We start from the raw sequence: 16,445 nt of genomic DNA, 5'->3' as shown, positions 1-16,445 counted from the left end.
TTGACACAATGATGCATGTGAGAGGAGGGCACATCAGGGAAGGCTCATGGTGAAGGAGAAAGGAGTGCTGGTTTGAGAGTCACACACACCTGGGTTTAATCTCAGCCCCAAGACTTACTAGCTGGAGGTCTCGAGCAAGTTACTTCACCTCTCTGTGACTCTGTGTGTTTCCTCATCTGTGAAATAAGTATAACACCTTGTTGGATTTTTATGACTTCAACAAGATGACGGGTGTAGAGTTCCCAACCCAGCAATGAGCACATCATTGTCACTCATGATAAGGCAGCTGTTGGTGTCCTTATGGCTGATGTTATCAGGTGAAGTCAGCCCTGAGGCTGCCTCTCAGGGGAACTGTCCTGGTCTTACTGGAATGGGAGAGCCATGAGGACAGGGCTCTTTTCTATCCAGGTTATTGCTGCATGCCCAGAACAGTATCTGGCAAATGGTAGTGCTTAACAGTTATTCACTGAACGAATGAATGAATGGATGAATGATTTCTTAGGCAATTGCCAAAGAGAGCAACAAGAAAGAAAAATAAAGAAAAAAAGTGGCCGGGTGCAGCGGCTCATGTCTGTAATCCCGGCACCTTGGGAGGCTGAGGCAGGCGGATCATCTGAGGTCGGGAGTTCGAGACCAGTCTAACCAGCATGAAGAAACCCCGTCTCTACTAAAAATACAAAAATTAGCTGGGCGTGGTGGCGCGCGCCTGTAATCCCAGCTATTCGGGAGCCTGAGGCAGGAGAATCGCTTGAACCCAGGAGGCAGAGGTTGCAGTGAGCTGAGATTGTACCATTGCGCTCCAGCCTGGGCAACAAGAGTGAAACTCCGTCTCGGAAAAAAAAGCCAGTTGAAAATTTTGCAGGCCAGCTATCCAGAGCAAGAAAAACATTCTTAGGGCAGTGCAAATACTGTCCTGTACAGAAGAGAAGAGGCTGAGGCCTGGACTTAGGCCCTGACCCTGATGTCTGCAGGGGTCAGTGCCCTGTGCTCGCTGGCCCTGGCCTGCATGGACAGTCCACACTGGGAACAGGCCGAGTGCAGTGCCCAAGTATAGCCTGAGTACTTCCCCAACAGCTGCTCCAGAAGTGGGGGAGTCCCCTATGGTGCTTGGAAATCTGGCCTCATGTAAGGCCAGTGGGTGCCTTCCAGAGTAGCACAAGATGCTGCTGATAGCTTCACCGTTTCCAGCCCCACCGATCTATGGTAGTTGGTAGTTCTGTGTCCCCAGCAGAGGATAATCCACCACCACCAGGCTGGACCCTTCACGTGGCTCTTTGGTGCCCTCTAGTGGTGCCTTGGTGCACAATGACAAGGAAGCACTGGGGGTTGGGGGGTGGGTAGCCCACCTGCCCCTGCAGGTTGCATGCTCAGGTGCATCTCTCCCCATGTGTGGCTGCACAGACCACTGCGAACTCCAGGCCCAGGTAGAATCTGGATGGATTAGACAACGCGTACAGCTTGTACAGTCTGCTTTGTGGTTCAGTGCAGGAGTCACTTGATTTTCTTCCAGATGCCCATCCCCAGCCTCACAGGAACAGGAACATCATCACTCCCAAAACTATCCCAACCCCTGCCACTGTGACAGGGAGATGGGGCTGCATGAGGACGACATTAATGACCAGAAGATTTTTGCAGTTTATTTCTGGATCAGTGCCTGGGTATGGGGAAGGTGGGTGTGGGAGCAGCTCGGCCACCCCAGGGCCACTGACTTCCATGAACTCCCAGTGGGCCCATCATGTTTGCTACCCTCCTGACAGGACTGTGCTTAAGGCTGCTGAGATGGGTGCGGAACTGAAAGGCCAAAGATAAGAATTCAGATTTCAGGATTCAAGGAGGTCAGAGCGGTGAAGGTGGGGTTGGGGGGAAGGGGAGCAGCTAAGAGAAAGGTAAAGGTAGCCAGGCTGGAATGTCAGCAGCACAAGGGGAAAGACTGGGCTAGCAGCACTTCTGTGAAAACTACCTGATGGGTCTTGGTCCAACCTGAAGGAACACATGAACCACTGGTGGAAGATTATATAGAAAGCCAAGGAGATCCAGAGAAAGAGGTCAAGCTGACTTGCTCAGCACTGCCTGGAGTGCTGAGCTCCATTCTAAGCCTGTAGGAGTGGTAAATCTGTAGAGCAGTGGTAAACCCCAGCAGGCTGACTGACAAGGTGGCCTACTGGAGGAAGGCACAGTGGTGTGTCCCCTCTCTGGAGATCTTCCTTCCTGTGGAAGGTGTGCAGACTCAAAGAGAGAGCTTGGAATTATTCTGGGGAACCCCAGGGGAGAGATGAGCCCCAGTGAGTAGAGGTCCAGGAGGAGAAGGCTGTGGCTCCGTGAAAGCACCGTGTACTACTTCACCAGGAGCAGGAGGGAGGGGCTCCCTGCCACTGCAGTGTGTAAGCCAGACAAGCCTTGTCAATTTCCTGTGAAGAGCACTTCATCCCATTGAGCAATGCTGTATGACACAACTAATTTTCTCCACACCGAGAATCTAAGATTCCATCATAAATTACTGCTGTTCATTGTAGAGGAAAAGACAGGATCGCCGTTAATGGGTTTGCCATTCATGCATAACTGGAATGGGTCCGTGCTACTGCATTCTGATGTCAGCTTGATTGTCACACATTGGAGAAACCCAGATTCTGCCACTAAGTCAGTTGACCTTGGGACCAAGCCAGTTCTGTCACCTTAATTAAACCATGAAAGGATGTCAGGAAACCCCCACTGCCCTTAATAAAATGCAGCCCAGCTCCTGGGTGGGTAGCAGTGGAGGGGAAATCTCTACTCCTGGCCACTCTGACTTTAGTTTCTGGAGATCACCTCCCTCCAGGGTGTTTCTCACTGCAGAGCCTTCAGGAAACCACATTATCCCCTCTAGCACTCCAGCCCAAATGTGGACTCAATGCACATGGACCCAAAGAGGTTGAGCTAGGGCTTTCTGTGGCTTGGGACAGCAAAAGGCAGATCAAACCTGAGAGAACACACAGCAGGCTGATCTGGTCAAAAAATGGCCTGAACCCCCAGGTCCCACCCCTCCTAGCTCCTCCTGCTTCCATGTGGGAGCACCATCTTTCCCCCCAGCTCACAGAAGCCCAGGTCATTGCCTGCTTCAAAGGTCACACCTGGAGAGCAAGACCAAAAAAAGTTTCCAAACCCCACCTGTCTAAGACCTGCCTTCTACCCCTGGGTCCCATCAAAGTACCCCTTCTTCCTAGTGACTGACCCTGGCGATGCCCATGCCTTACCTTCATGAGTGTGGCTTTACCCTGGGCCTCAACAGCACAACTCCATCAGAATATAACATCCTGAACACAGTTATTTGGTGATATACTCTCAGTGGCAAACAGATTGCAGAGGAATCTTCAACTTTACTTAGTAAGTTTGTGCTTGACAGTTGTATGGATGTATCAATTTTTCAACTATTTAGTGTCTAATATAGGACTGAACAAATGAGTAAATATTTTGATGTTGTTTGAAGGCAGGGATTCCACTGTTGGAGAAGAGTGATGAAAATATGGAAAGGGGAAGGCAAGCAAGAACTGGGCAGTGTTGGATCTTATCTAAGACAGACAGACAGACATTTATTTTAAAAAGAGCTTAGAAGTAGTGACAACTTAGGAACAGTGAGACAATCAAGTGCCTACATCTTGGTTTCTAAACACCATTCTCCACTAAAAAGAACAAGGACTCCTTGGAGAAATGGTTGATTGCAAGGCTGGGAGCAAGAAAAGTTCAAGGGGTGCTAGAATCATTGTGCCAAGAAGAAAGAAAGTGCTCAAAAAAATTATGGTGATGTGTGGAAAAAACATAGAAGGCAGCATGAAGTTGTTTTCCACTGGCCAAATCTGGAAAAATTTAAGCATCAACATGAATAAGATAGCAAAGGATTATAAGACATTGAATTAAAAAGGAACATACTAGGCCAGGCATGGTGGCTCACGCCTGTAATCCCAGCACTCTGGGAGGCCGAGACGGTCGGATCACCTGAGGTCGGCAGCTCGAGATCAGCCTGGCCAGCATGGTGAAACCCTATCTCTAATAAAAATACAAAAATTAGCCAGGCATGGTGGCGGGCGCCTATAATCCCAGCTACTCAGGAGGCTGAGACATGAGAATTGCTTGAACCCGGGAGGCAGAAGTTGCAGTGAGCGGAGATCACGACATTGCACTCCAGCCTGGGTGACAGAGACTCTGTCTCAAAAAAAAGGAACATACTGATATACATAAATAAATGGGAGGAAAGGAAAGCTCTTCTTTGCAGTAGAATGCCAAGTGTTTAAGTAGAATGGTAGAGTTAGAAAATCACCATTTTGCAGCTACCAAAGTAATAAATGACTCAGATAAGAATTATCAATGGTTGCTGAAACCACTGTGTGAACGTTTGTGGGGGAACAGGATACTTACACAGTCTCAAAGTAGCTCCCACAGATTATTTATTAATTACAAATGGGAAATGATACCTTTGAAATGGATGTCTGACAGACATCATATCAACCAACTGATCACAGGTAACAGCACAGAGTGCCAACGCATCCCCCTGATGTGATTCTTACTTATGTAGGATTCCTGCCAAGAATACATAAAACCTGAATATAAAACATTCAGGCTACTCCAAATTGAGGGACTTCTACAAAATAACTGAACTAGATTTTTCAGAAACAATGACATGAAAGACCAAAGTAGCTGAAGAATTGTTTGAGATTAAAGGAAACCAAAGACACATAAGTGCAATAATGATCCTGGATTGGATCCTGCATTGGAAAATCCACAGTTGCTTTAAAGGACATTATTAAGCCAATTGGCAAAATTTGAAAATGGATAGTATATTAGATAATACACTGTATCAGTGTTAAATTTTCTGAATTTAGTAAGTGTATGTGATTGTGCAGGGGAATCCCTCGTTCTTAGGAAATATATGCTAGGATATTCAGGGGTGAAGGGTCAGGATAGCTGCAATTTACTCTCGAATGGTTCAGAAAATAATAAGTGTACAGTAGATATTGTTTCATTCCCTGGGTGTCTTTTTGTCTTGTTGCCACCATCTGGCCAATTATCTCCCAGAGTTTCCCAATTCAAGTTCCTGCCAGAGAGAATGTGCTCAGGAAGGATCCTCTCCATCAACCCTCATTAGGCAGAGCACGTTGTAGGAGGAAACCTCATAGGTGTCTGACAAGCCTCTGGATTGGCTGCCTGGGGTCAGGTGCCCATTCTTTGTCCAGTGAGCTCTGGCCAAGGATGAGTCATGTTGTACACAATCTGGCTGCCATCACTGCTCCAGCAATGGGGCTGTGGGCAAGAGGGTCTCCTCAGAAGGGTTTGGCAGGCCCCAGGCTTGGGCAGGCCAGTATATCCTATATCTCCAGTTGCACAGAGGTAACCCCAGAGATACCTGAAGACCTCCTGACCTGACTTTATACCTCATTCTCACAACAAATATTAGAGGTACTTGCATTGGGCCAGGTTTTGTGTTAGATCCTAGGGGCACAGAAGTGACCCAGTTCCTACCCTCAGGAGCTCTGACTCAAATTGGAGAGGCATGAATTATGCAGAGAACTGGAGTGCAGGGTTGAATTGCTACCAACAAACAGAAGGCAGTCAACGCTAGTTGAGGCCTGGGCTCCACACCTTAGGAACACAGAGATGGGGTCCAAAAGGCCCGCTGAACAGTGGCATTGGCTATGGCTCACAGGAGGGAAAAGGGCTCTCAGATAAGGACCCAGTTGCTGGAAGAGTGTCCCGTGCCATCCCTGAGTCTCTGTTTTCTCTTTGCACAGCCGGACCCAGCAGGACGGGATATCTCCATCCGCCCTCTCCTGGAGCACTGTGAGAACACCCATATGACCATCTGGCTTGGCATCGTCTATGCCTACAAGGGACTTCTCATGGTAGGTGCAGAGCAGGAGACAAAGTTGGGGGGGACACTTCTTTGTTGGGTCTCTGTCTCCCAGGGGCCTCCACCAGTGTAAAAATAAACAGAACCTCCATGACTAAGCAGTTACTCTCTGTGGACTCAGTGCCTGCCACGTGCTATCTCAGTTCCTGCAGCAACCCTATAAGATAGGTATAAATAACATCCTCATTTCACGGATGACACTGAGGCTTGGTGTCTTGCCCAAGGTCACCCAGCTGGTAAGTGGCAGAGTCAAGATCTTAACCAGAGAGTAACCTAAAAACTTGTGGCTGTGCCTCACAGCTGTCACTGCACTTCTCCCAGGAAGAGCAGTCTGCCGGCATCCGTGCATGTTCATGTCCAGCATTTCAGCGGACCCTCTCAAGTCCATGGAGGTGGGCGGGATCATCCCCATTTAATAGATGAGGAGGGTAAGCCTCAGAGAGGGTAAATGATTTGCCAAAAGCTACCTAGTAACCTCCGAACTGCAAACCCAGCACTCTTTCCACTTTACTCACCTTTTAAAATCAAAGATCATGCTAGGTGCTGTGGCTCATGCTTGCAATGCCAGCACTTTGAGAGGCTGAGGTGGGTGGGCCACCTGAGGTCAGGAGTTCGAGACCAGCCTGACCAACATGGGGAAACCCCATCTCTACTAAAAATACAAAATTAGCTGGGCATGGTTGCGGGCGCCTGTAATCCCAATTACTTCGGAGGCTGAGGCAGGAGAATCGCTTGAACCCAGGAGGCAGAGGTTGCAGTGAGCTGAGATCAGGCCATTGCACTCCAGCCTGGGCAACAAGAGCGAAACTCCGTCTCAAAAAAAAAAAAAAAAAAAAATCAAAGATCACATACCAAGCCCACGTTGTGAAATTCCATTAGGAAGAACTTGAAAGGTCAGCTCCACCATATTTCAGCCCAGGTTGATCCTTGAATCTTCTCTCCTATATCCTATATAAACCATGCTTCCACATAAAGCCATCTAGTGACACAAAGCTGGTCACTGCACCCTCCTCAGATCTTCCCACAGGGAGGTTAAGTCACCTTTCACCCCTGTGTGACCCCACTTAAGAGGCCAAAACTGAAGCCCTCTCCGAAAGTCAAATAAACTGGAATCCCTTGTGCTGCTCAAATGCATTCTTACCTGTTGCCGCATCAGAGAAGTGTTAGTGATTGATCCTGTGTCCTTTGAGATGTCATGCCAGAAGGGCATGTAAGAGGACCCTAGACAAAGATTGGTCCCCACTTCATACCAGTTGACACCTTTTTATGGTTTTCCATAGAAGTCTTTTGAGCTCCCATGCAAGCAACAGGACCACTGGGCTGCAATCTGAGCACAAGGTAATGACCCTGGGGGTGTCCACAGGAGGTACCCAATATAGAAATAGGAAATTGAGGACTGGCCAAAGGTCCTGGGTTTGGACAAGGACACACTCATAGTCATGAGAAACTTGGAAGAGCTCTCAGCAATGGGTGGCACAGACCTGAGGGCAGAACCATCAGCCCCAAGCAAAGTTGCTGGAAGGCAGACTCCATCTCCATGTAAAGATGGATTCTTGTAACAGGGAGCCCTGTCCATAGATGCCATGGAGCCCCTAAGAAGGACAAGCTCCCTGTCATGGGAAAGCATGTCGTGTCAATGACCTGCGTTTCCCCTGACCCTGGTTGAATAAATAGAGAGAATCTGGACTCTCTCCATGATCCTTCCATCCTTAATGTTCCTTGATTCTGAGACTCATTCCGTGAAATTAGATTATGATGAATCATACTGACATCTTTAAACTGGATTTATTTGTAATGTGTTGATCATTCATTACCTTCTCCCACCTACTTCCAAAGTGGTTGGAGATGAGAAATGACTATATGTCTTCCCGTGAAGCTAACAGCTTCAGCCAGCTCATGTCAACAAAAGCTATATTTGATAGCACAAATGCTTTACCACTTAGAATATGCAAGGAACTGTCCCCAGCATCCTGACCCTTAAGGTTTATGACTAAAATCCCACTGCCACCCCCCTACTCCTTCTATTTTAGAGCCACAGAATCTCAAGGCTGGGAGAAGCACCCACAGCCCTTTGGGTCCACCCCACTGTCAGATGTTTTGGCCCCAATCCCCAGCCCACCCTGAGCATCCCCCAAAGCATTCATTGACTAACTGCTTCTATACCTCCAGTGATGGGGCGCTCACCCTCTTCAAAGGAGCCTGTGCCATTCATGGATGATGTGTTAGTTTCCTTTGGCTGTCATAACAAATTACCACAAAATAGTGGCTTACAAAACAAACAGAAATATGTTCTTTCCTAGTTGTGGAGGCCAGAGGTCCAAAATCCAGACACTTGTGGTCCCTCTGAAGGCTCTGGGGGAGAATCTGTCCTTGCCTCTTCTGGCACCTGATGGGTAACAGGCATGCCTTGGCTTATGACCGCATGACTCTAGTTTCTGCCTCCGTCTCCACGTGACCTTCTGTTCTTCTCCCCAAGGGTCTTCTTTGTGTGTCCCTTATAAGGACACTTATCATTGGATTTGGGGTCCTTCCAGATAATCCAGGATGATCTCATCTCAAGATCCTTCATTATATCTGCAAATACCCTTTTTCCAAATAAGGTCACATTCACAGCTTCCAGGAATTAAGATACGGACATATCTTCTAGAGTCACCATTCAACCCACAGATGGAGTGCTTTTCTAGAAAGTTCTTCCTAATCCTCAGCGGAAATGTTCCTCAGTGTAACTTGTGCCCATGAATCCTCATTCTACTTTTTGAGGTCCTAAGAACAAGTTACTTTGTGTTTCCTCCTGACACTCTTTAGAGATTTACAGCCAACCACCAGGTCCCCAGAGTAGCCCACATTTATTGTGGAAACCTTCACAGTGGCTTGGTGGCCCATTGGTAGCATGGCTGTTAGGATCTCTGCTCACTGCAACCTCCGCCTCCTGGGTTCAAGCGATTCACCTGCCTCAGCCTCCCAAGTAGCTGAAATTACAGGCATGCACCACCATGCCCAGCTAATTTTTATATTTTTAGTAGAGTTGGGGTTTCACCACATTGCCCAGGCTGGTCTCAAACTCGTGACCTCAGATAATCCACCCGCCTTGGCCTCCCAAAGTGCTGGGATTACAGGTGTGAGCCACCACGCCTAGCCTGGTTCCCCATTTTAAAAGGAATTTTTTAAAAGGAATAAATCAGGCTGTGAGATAACACATTTAGAGAAAGGATAAAGGACAAGGGAGAGGAAAACAATCATGGTTGTATAAAATAAGATCAATTTCAAATAGCTTTGAACTTAACCTTGGTACAGAACATTTCAGTCTACAGAGTGCTTTGACATCCATCCTCCCATTTCATCCACACACAAACCCTGTGACATAGATATTATTATTATTATTCCCAGTCCACAGACATTGAAAGTGAGGTCCTGAGAGGTGAAGTGACTTGCCCAGGTCACCCAGCCAACAGATGGCAGAGCAGATTCCATATCCCCCGGCCTGGTGTCCAGCCCTGCTTCTACCATACAGCGTTATGCTGCCATCAGATCTCTAAACACAGGTCCTCAGTGTGATGTTAAATGGTTCATGCAGCTGTCAGACGCCTGAAGCTGCCCTGCTGAAGCCAAAGGGAAGAGGGGCCTTTGTGAGAAGGCCTATTGGAGGGGCTGCACTAAAGCAGAGGTCCCTGTACCAGTCAGCCATCTTGGCTCTTCCTCCTGCCCACCACACCACCATTCTGCCCTACACCCACCTGCACTGTCCCTGAAGCCCGCCCTCCCCTTAGACCACCCATAAGGGTTAAACCCTCGACACCCTGCTTCAGATCATAGTTGGCCTCTACCCTGTCCATTTCTGTTGAGACATCTATTGGTTAGGAGGAGAGCTGCAAGTCACAGAAAAACCCAAAATAATAATGGTTGAAGAGACAAGAAATGTTCCTCTCAGGTAAACCTAGTCCAGAGGTAAGCAGTCTAGGGCTGGGGTAAGGCTCCCAGAATCTCAGCTCCTTGCATCTTGCAGCCCCCACATCATCATTACACAGGTTCCACATCATAGCCTTGTGATCTAAGACGGATGCTGAAGCTCCACCCATCACATTCCACTCCAGCTGTTAGGAAGGAGGAAAAGCAACACCTCTTCCCTTTAAAGACACTTCCCAGAACATGTGCACACCACTTCTATTTACAGGCATTGTCCAGAAGCTAGCAATACGCCACGCCTAGCCTCTAGGGCAGCTGGAAAATGTAGTCTGTATTCTGGGTGTCTATGTGCACTTGGGGACAATTTAAGTCTCAGACACAAGGGATCTGGCTTAGTTTAATAGAAAAAAGACTGGAGTGAATTTCTAAAAACACAGCCCATTTTTGCTACCATATTGCTGTGTGGCCTTGGGCAGACCTCTTCACCCTTCTGGGCCTTAGTATTCCCTAGAGAGTGAGGGAGAAGGCTGAGATCTTATCTGAAGTTCCCTTCCACTGTAGCCTTGGGCAGGTCTGTGCATGAACCAGTCATAGGGATGCAGGAAAACTGGACAGCTGTCACATCCCCAGTCTGCATTTGCTCGGCAGGACTCAACTCAGCAGGGCCACAAGTGGAGACAGATGGTGACATCCAGAAGACCTGGCTGACAGCAAGGCCCCCAACCCTCCCTCCCTGCAGCCTACCTCCTGAGTAACCCTCCACTCCACAGCTTCTCAAAGCAGCGGGTGTGTGCCGCCCCTTGGTAACGATCATCTCTTCCCTTTCTGTTCACTATTTCAGTTGTTCGGTTGTTTCTTAGCTTGGGAGACCCGCAACGTCAGCATCCCTGCACTCAACGACAGCAAGTACATCGGGATGAGTGTCTACAACGTGGGGATCATGTGCATCATCGGGGCTGCGGTCTCCTTCCTGACCCGGGACCAGCCCAATGTGCAGTTCTGCATTGTGGCTCTGGTCATCATCTTCTGCAGCACCATCACCCTCTGCCTGGTATTCGTGCCGAAGGTACAGGCGCTGGCCCCACCACCTGGCCTCTGCCCTCCGACTCCAGCACAGGGGCATTGCTGGCTTTTCTCCATTCTCTAAAAGGTTTACCCATTCCTTTTTTTTTTTTAATGATGAAGACAATTCACATTATAGAAAATTCAGAAAATGCAGAGTAGTAAAGGCCAGGTTTTTCAGAAATCTCCCATAGTCCCACCACCCAAAAATAATCACTGGTGATGTTTTGTTGGGGTGTTCTTTACTGTTAATGTTTTTGATGTGTTTCCTTCCAGCCTTTTTCTTAATGGCTAGGAAATGATGCTTTTTTTTTTTTTTTTCCTCACTCTGCCACCCAGGCTGGAGTGCAGTGATGCGATCTCGGCTGACTGCAACCTCAACCTCCCAGAATCAAGCGATTCTCCTGCCTCAGCCTTCCAAGTAGCTGGGACTACAGGCTTGCACCACGACGCGCCTGGCTAATTTTTTAATTTTTTATGGAGACGGGGTCTCCCTATGTTGCCCAAGCTGGTCTTGGACTCCTGGGCTCAAGCGATCCTCCAGCCTTGGCCTCCCAAAGTGCTGAGATTACAGGCATGAGCTACCTCACCCAGCCTATGGTGATACTTTTTAAGATATGGCCATAACTATAGTACACATTTTGTTCTTTGCTTAATGTTTTGTCCTTTGTATTTTCCCACATTCATAACTGTCATTGAGAGAATTTCCTTAATTTGCTTGTCCACTTGATCTTATATTGGTGAGCACTGGATTTTAGAAATGAACATTTTTTCTGCATAACACAGTTTCCTTTTTTCCAATTATTCCTTTAATGTGGAGTCACAGTAGTAGTATTGTTGGGTCCAAAAAAATAACTGGTTTTAGTAGCCACTTATGTGTTCCATTTACTTGAAGGGCTGACCTTCAGGACCACCTTGAAGAGAAATTTTTCAAACATCATCCTACCTTGCAATGGGTGGGTGAGCCAGAGGCCTTTCTTCTTAGGAGCCCCTGCAGTAGGGTGATCTGTGTCGAGGGAAGCCTGACCTAAGTGAGTCTCAAAAGTAAAGGAAGGTGGCCAGGCATGGTGGCTCGTGCCTGGAATCCCAGCACTTTGGGAGACCAAGGCAGGAGGATCACTTGAGGCCAGGAGTTCAAGACCAGCCTGAGCAACATGGTGACACCCCATCTCTACTAAAAATACAAAAAAAAAAAAGCCAGGTGTGGTGGTATGCCCCTGTAGTCCCGGCTACTCGGGAGGCTGAAGTAGGAAGATCGCTTGAGCCTGGAGGAGCAGAGGTTGTGGTGAGCTAAGATTGCGCCACTGCACTCTAGCCTTGGTGACAGAGTGAGACCCTTTACCCGCCCCTCCAAAAAAGGAAAGAACAGGACACGGAGTTGCAAAGCTGGGATGGGGTTACTGACCCAAGTGGGAGGCATCTGCCTCAGAGCAGGGGAGAGGAAAGATCACCTGAGTCCCTTTCAGCAAACAGGCTACCCATGGTGCCTCCATCCTCCTGGGCATGCAGTCAGCCCCCAGGCACTGTGAGCTCTGCACTGGAATACCTCTGGTGTACACGCCTTAGTCGTCCACACCTGCCCAGACTAACAAAGAGGCCAGATGATTCTTTAAGCCAAGCTTCAATTGCGGCACTCTGCTCTGTCATGCCCAGTAGCTCCCCATTGTCCTTCTGGCTCTAGGATCAAGTTTCTGATGTTGGGCTGGCTCTCAGGACCCTCGGGTCTCCTCTAGTCTCCCCAGAGAACCCTGTCCACCACCCAGCCTGCCCTTCCCCTTCCATTTCCCCCAGGCCTCCCTGCATTGCCAGACGCCAGTTCTTCCCTTGGAGTTCCCTTCCCCCCACCATCCCTCCAGCCCAGCAGGCCATGGCACTGTGGTAGGCTGTCCCTGATACCCGCTGGCCTGGTGAAGATTGAGTCCTTCCTTCATCCCCATCCCACGCCTCTGGACCATGAAGTCCCAACGGGCAGGGGCCATGGGTCACTCAGCTCCTGCTTCGACTGGAGATGTTTCTAGAATAAGCGGGTAAGGGTCAAGTGGCAACTTTTTGTTTTCTATACAAAATGTTTTGAATGCAGCTAAGCGATGCCCAGACCCCTGACTCACGGAAACTGTGAGATAATAACCATGTGTTGTTTTAAGCTGCTAAAAAACAAGCTTTTGTCAGTGACAGAGCTTGTTACCAGCCTGCTTCCAGAACTCATCAATGGTTTAACAGAGGCGTTCGCTCTCCTCTATCTCTTTGTTGTCACAACTGTTGCCCTCGGGGCTTATTTTTTCCACAAGGAGCAAGGCCTAAGGCAGCGTGCTAGGCAGCTGGAGTGAGGCCTCGAGGGCCCTGGTTGGGATGCAGGTGACATCAGGGTCAGGAGACTAGACTCTTAGTGACCAGGAAGGACATGGAGGCTTGGTGAGGGGAAGGGGCCTGCCCCAGGTCACACACAAGCGAGTAGCAGAGTCTGGCCTGAGCCTAGGTCTCCTGACTCCCAGCCTGTGGCTTTCCTGGGGCCTCTTGTCACCTCCAGAGCAGGATCTGCTGGGAGAGTCTGCCAAGTGGGATGGGAGGAAGGACCCAGGGCTGTCTCTTCAACCCCGCCCCCACCTTTGTCCTTTCAGCTCATCACCCTGAGAACAAACCCAGATGCAGCAACGCAGAACAGGCGATTCCAGTTCACTCAGAATCAGAAGAAAGAAGATTCTAAAACGTCCACCTCGGTCACCAGTGTGAACCAAGCCAGCACATCCCGCCTGGAGGGCCTACAGTCAGAAAACCATCGCCTGCGAATGAAGATCACAGAGGTACCCCCCTCTGCATCTGGTAGCTGGGCCCCGTCTGCCACTGAAGCCCCTCTGACCCTGTGCAGGGACTCTCAGGCTCCTCTAGACCATCCCTGCAGCATGACCGTGCAGTCTTATCAGCTGCAGTTACAGCTGCGAGAGCCAGGGGTGACATAAACCACATAGAGGCATTTGTCAGAATCCAACACGAGCTTATTGCCCACCTCGCCCAGGCTCTTGGAGGCCAGCAACACCTGATTCAAGCCATCCCCAGACAGAAAGGAACTCAGAGAGATCTGTGAGCTTCCGGATTATCATAGCTTCCTACGTCAGTGTCTCTTTATCTGTGTCTCTCTCCCTCTCAGTTTTTCACTCCCCCAGCACAACCCAGCAACCACCACATCTATATGATGTGCAAGAGAAGAGAACGTGAAAAGAAACTTCGAGAGAGTGCTGCAGCAGACCTCGCCTTTGTCCTGAGGGTCCTCAACTAGTTCTTGAATATTCCAGAGAGACCATAGCCAGATTGCCTTGTGCCCAAACCAGGCTTGGCTTGTAGACCAGGGAAGGGAAAACAAATTACCTCCCCTCCTCTACCCCTCCCTTTGGGTTGGAGGTATGCCTGGACCCATGCTCTGCAGGCTGTGTGTTGCTTTAATAGAGGAATTCTGATTAGGGAGGGGGACAGGAAAGGGACCAAGGAAAGTACATTGGTTACAATGCTGGCTAAACAAGGCCCCAAAATAAAGTGGCCCAGAGAAAATATGTTTATTTCCCTTTTACCTCATGGCCATGAAAAGAGAGGGCCCGGGTGGAGCAGCTCTGCTCCCCAAGGTCATTGCTGGGCTCGGTTCCTGCCCTCTGGTTTCCCCCAGTCTCCAGGGTGTTCTCTTCATTCATAGGGGGAGAGCTGGGTGGACGGCATGTCCTGTTCACAGTGTCAGGAGGGGAAAAGATAGAAAGTCCACGTGAGGGATTGCCTTTTAAGCAGTAACACCAAAAATTGTGCATATTTTGGTTCTGCCCTAGTCACATCAGCAAAAACTGACATGAGCACACCTAGTGAGAGAGGAAGCTGGGAAACGTCGTCTCTAGCTGGACAGCTGCAAGGAAGAATTAAGACATAGGGTTGCCAGATTAGATACAGGATGCCCAGTTAAATTCAAACTTCAGATCAACAACCAATCATATTTTCAGTAAAAGTATAGCCCGAATAATACTTGGACATATTTATACTAAAAAAGAACTCAGTATCTGAAACTCAAATTTGACTGGACATTCTGGATTTTTATTTGCTAGATCTGGCAGCCTTTTGAGGAGCTCACCGAATTCTGCCACAGAGAGCCACCACACAGTTGTCTGAGCACCTAAAGATGACTGCTTTAGGATGAGGCAACCCACCATCAGCTGCCAGAGCAAACTAAGACGGGTTTCTGTCCCCCAGAGCCCATTACGGGCTCTGTTTCAATATCAGACCTCTCATGATGAGTACTACCATGTCACTGTGCGTTTCGCTTCTACTCGCACACTTCAGCAATGAAGAGTTCACTCACGTTAGGAAACCCAAGCCACTATTTAAAACTCTAAAATGTTGTGTTATTTTTCCCAGGAATGAATCACAATCTGGCCTCCTGTTGTCCCCACCCTTTGATCCTACTCCTGCCATTTAAATCACATAGAAAAGAGTATCTCTCTCCCTCCTCCTCCACATGAAAACATATTAAACAGTTTCATGGCTGTGTTCCTGACATGAGAACAGCATCTGATAGTTTATCAGGTCTCCTCCCGTACACTACAGCAGGAGGCTGTTTGGAAAAATCCTCTAACCATGTTTTTCCTGTGCTCTTGCACCAACACAACGGTCAACACAGAAGACTTCTGTGACCAAATGTGTGTGGGGTTTTCCCTACCAATGAGCAGCAGGCACCCGCTGGGTGCCTCCAGTTCAATTCCAATACTACGTATCTAGAGATAGCTTCAGATCCCACAGGTTGAGGGCTGAGTCCCCAAGGCTCCACCTGACCCCCACCCCACCCTCAGATACCAGTCACAAGTCAGGACTCTGGAACTTCTGACCAACCAGCTTCAAGTTGGGACTCCCAGGATCCTGCTTTGGGTTGAATTAATTTGCTAGAGGGGCTCACGGAACCCAGGGAAACACATTTACCAGCTTATTACCAAGGACATGAATGAACAGATGCACAGAGCGAGGATGGGTGAAGGGGTGTGGAACTTCCCTGTCTCCCTGGTCCCCATGCTCCGGGAACCTTTACGTGTTCAGCTATCCGGAAGATCTTCATACCCTGTTCTTGAGTTTTTATGGAGGCTTCATTACACGAGGCATGATTGACAACTGTGTAGAAATGTGATTGGACAAAAACGCATGATCTAGACCCAGCAAGGCCTTTCTGTTCAGAATTTTCTTGGCCTCTCTGTGGCATTCCTTCCTCTAGGGTATGGGGCAAGACTGTCTCTGTGATAAAGGTCTTTTGACCTACAATCAGATTACAGTCCTGCCTTGAGCAGGTGAGAAAGGACAGGAGAAGGTCAGAGAGAGTGATTCTGTTTCATGAGGCCTGCTCCTGAGGCCTAAAATGCCCCAGCATTATAACAAAAGACTCTTACAAGAGATACAGCAGCCAGGAATCATGGATGAAAGCCATTCTATTATACAGATATGATAATATCACAGATGTTCACCACCCATCCCGACTACCACCCCCAACAACTACCAACACTCATATTGCCCAGGTTTCTCTGGGGCTGAATTGCCCCAGGACTTGCACCTGATTTTTGTATAACCTGAGAATGGGCCGGGTGCC

General features: G+C 48.7%; 1 protein-coding gene across 2 annotated transcripts in view; it reads left to right on the top strand.

Moving 5' to 3' along the window:
* The window catches only part of GABBR2 (gamma-aminobutyric acid type B receptor subunit 2), a 415,862-nt gene that overhangs the window by 387,096 nt on the left and 12,321 nt on the right, over positions 1–16,445 (top strand). For both annotated transcript variants that reach the window (XM_054502144.2, XM_054502145.1), the window contains 3 exons: positions 5,760–5,870; positions 10,623–10,847; positions 13,462–13,644. In XM_054502144.2, the coding sequence (XP_054358119.1) occupies positions 5,760–5,870; positions 10,623–10,847; positions 13,462–13,644 (519 nt within the window). The remainder of the gene's footprint in view (positions 1–5,759; positions 5,871–10,622; positions 10,848–13,461; positions 13,645–16,445) is intronic.

The sequence above is a fragment of the Pongo pygmaeus genome, chromosome 13 (assembly GCF_028885625.2).
Source record: "Pongo pygmaeus isolate AG05252 chromosome 13, NHGRI_mPonPyg2-v2.0_pri, whole genome shotgun sequence".
Classification (NCBI taxonomy): domain Eukaryota; kingdom Metazoa; phylum Chordata; class Mammalia; order Primates; family Hominidae; genus Pongo; species Pongo pygmaeus.
The sequence above is the reverse complement of the archived record's forward strand: the minus strand, read 5'-3'. Positions and strand labels throughout refer to the sequence as shown.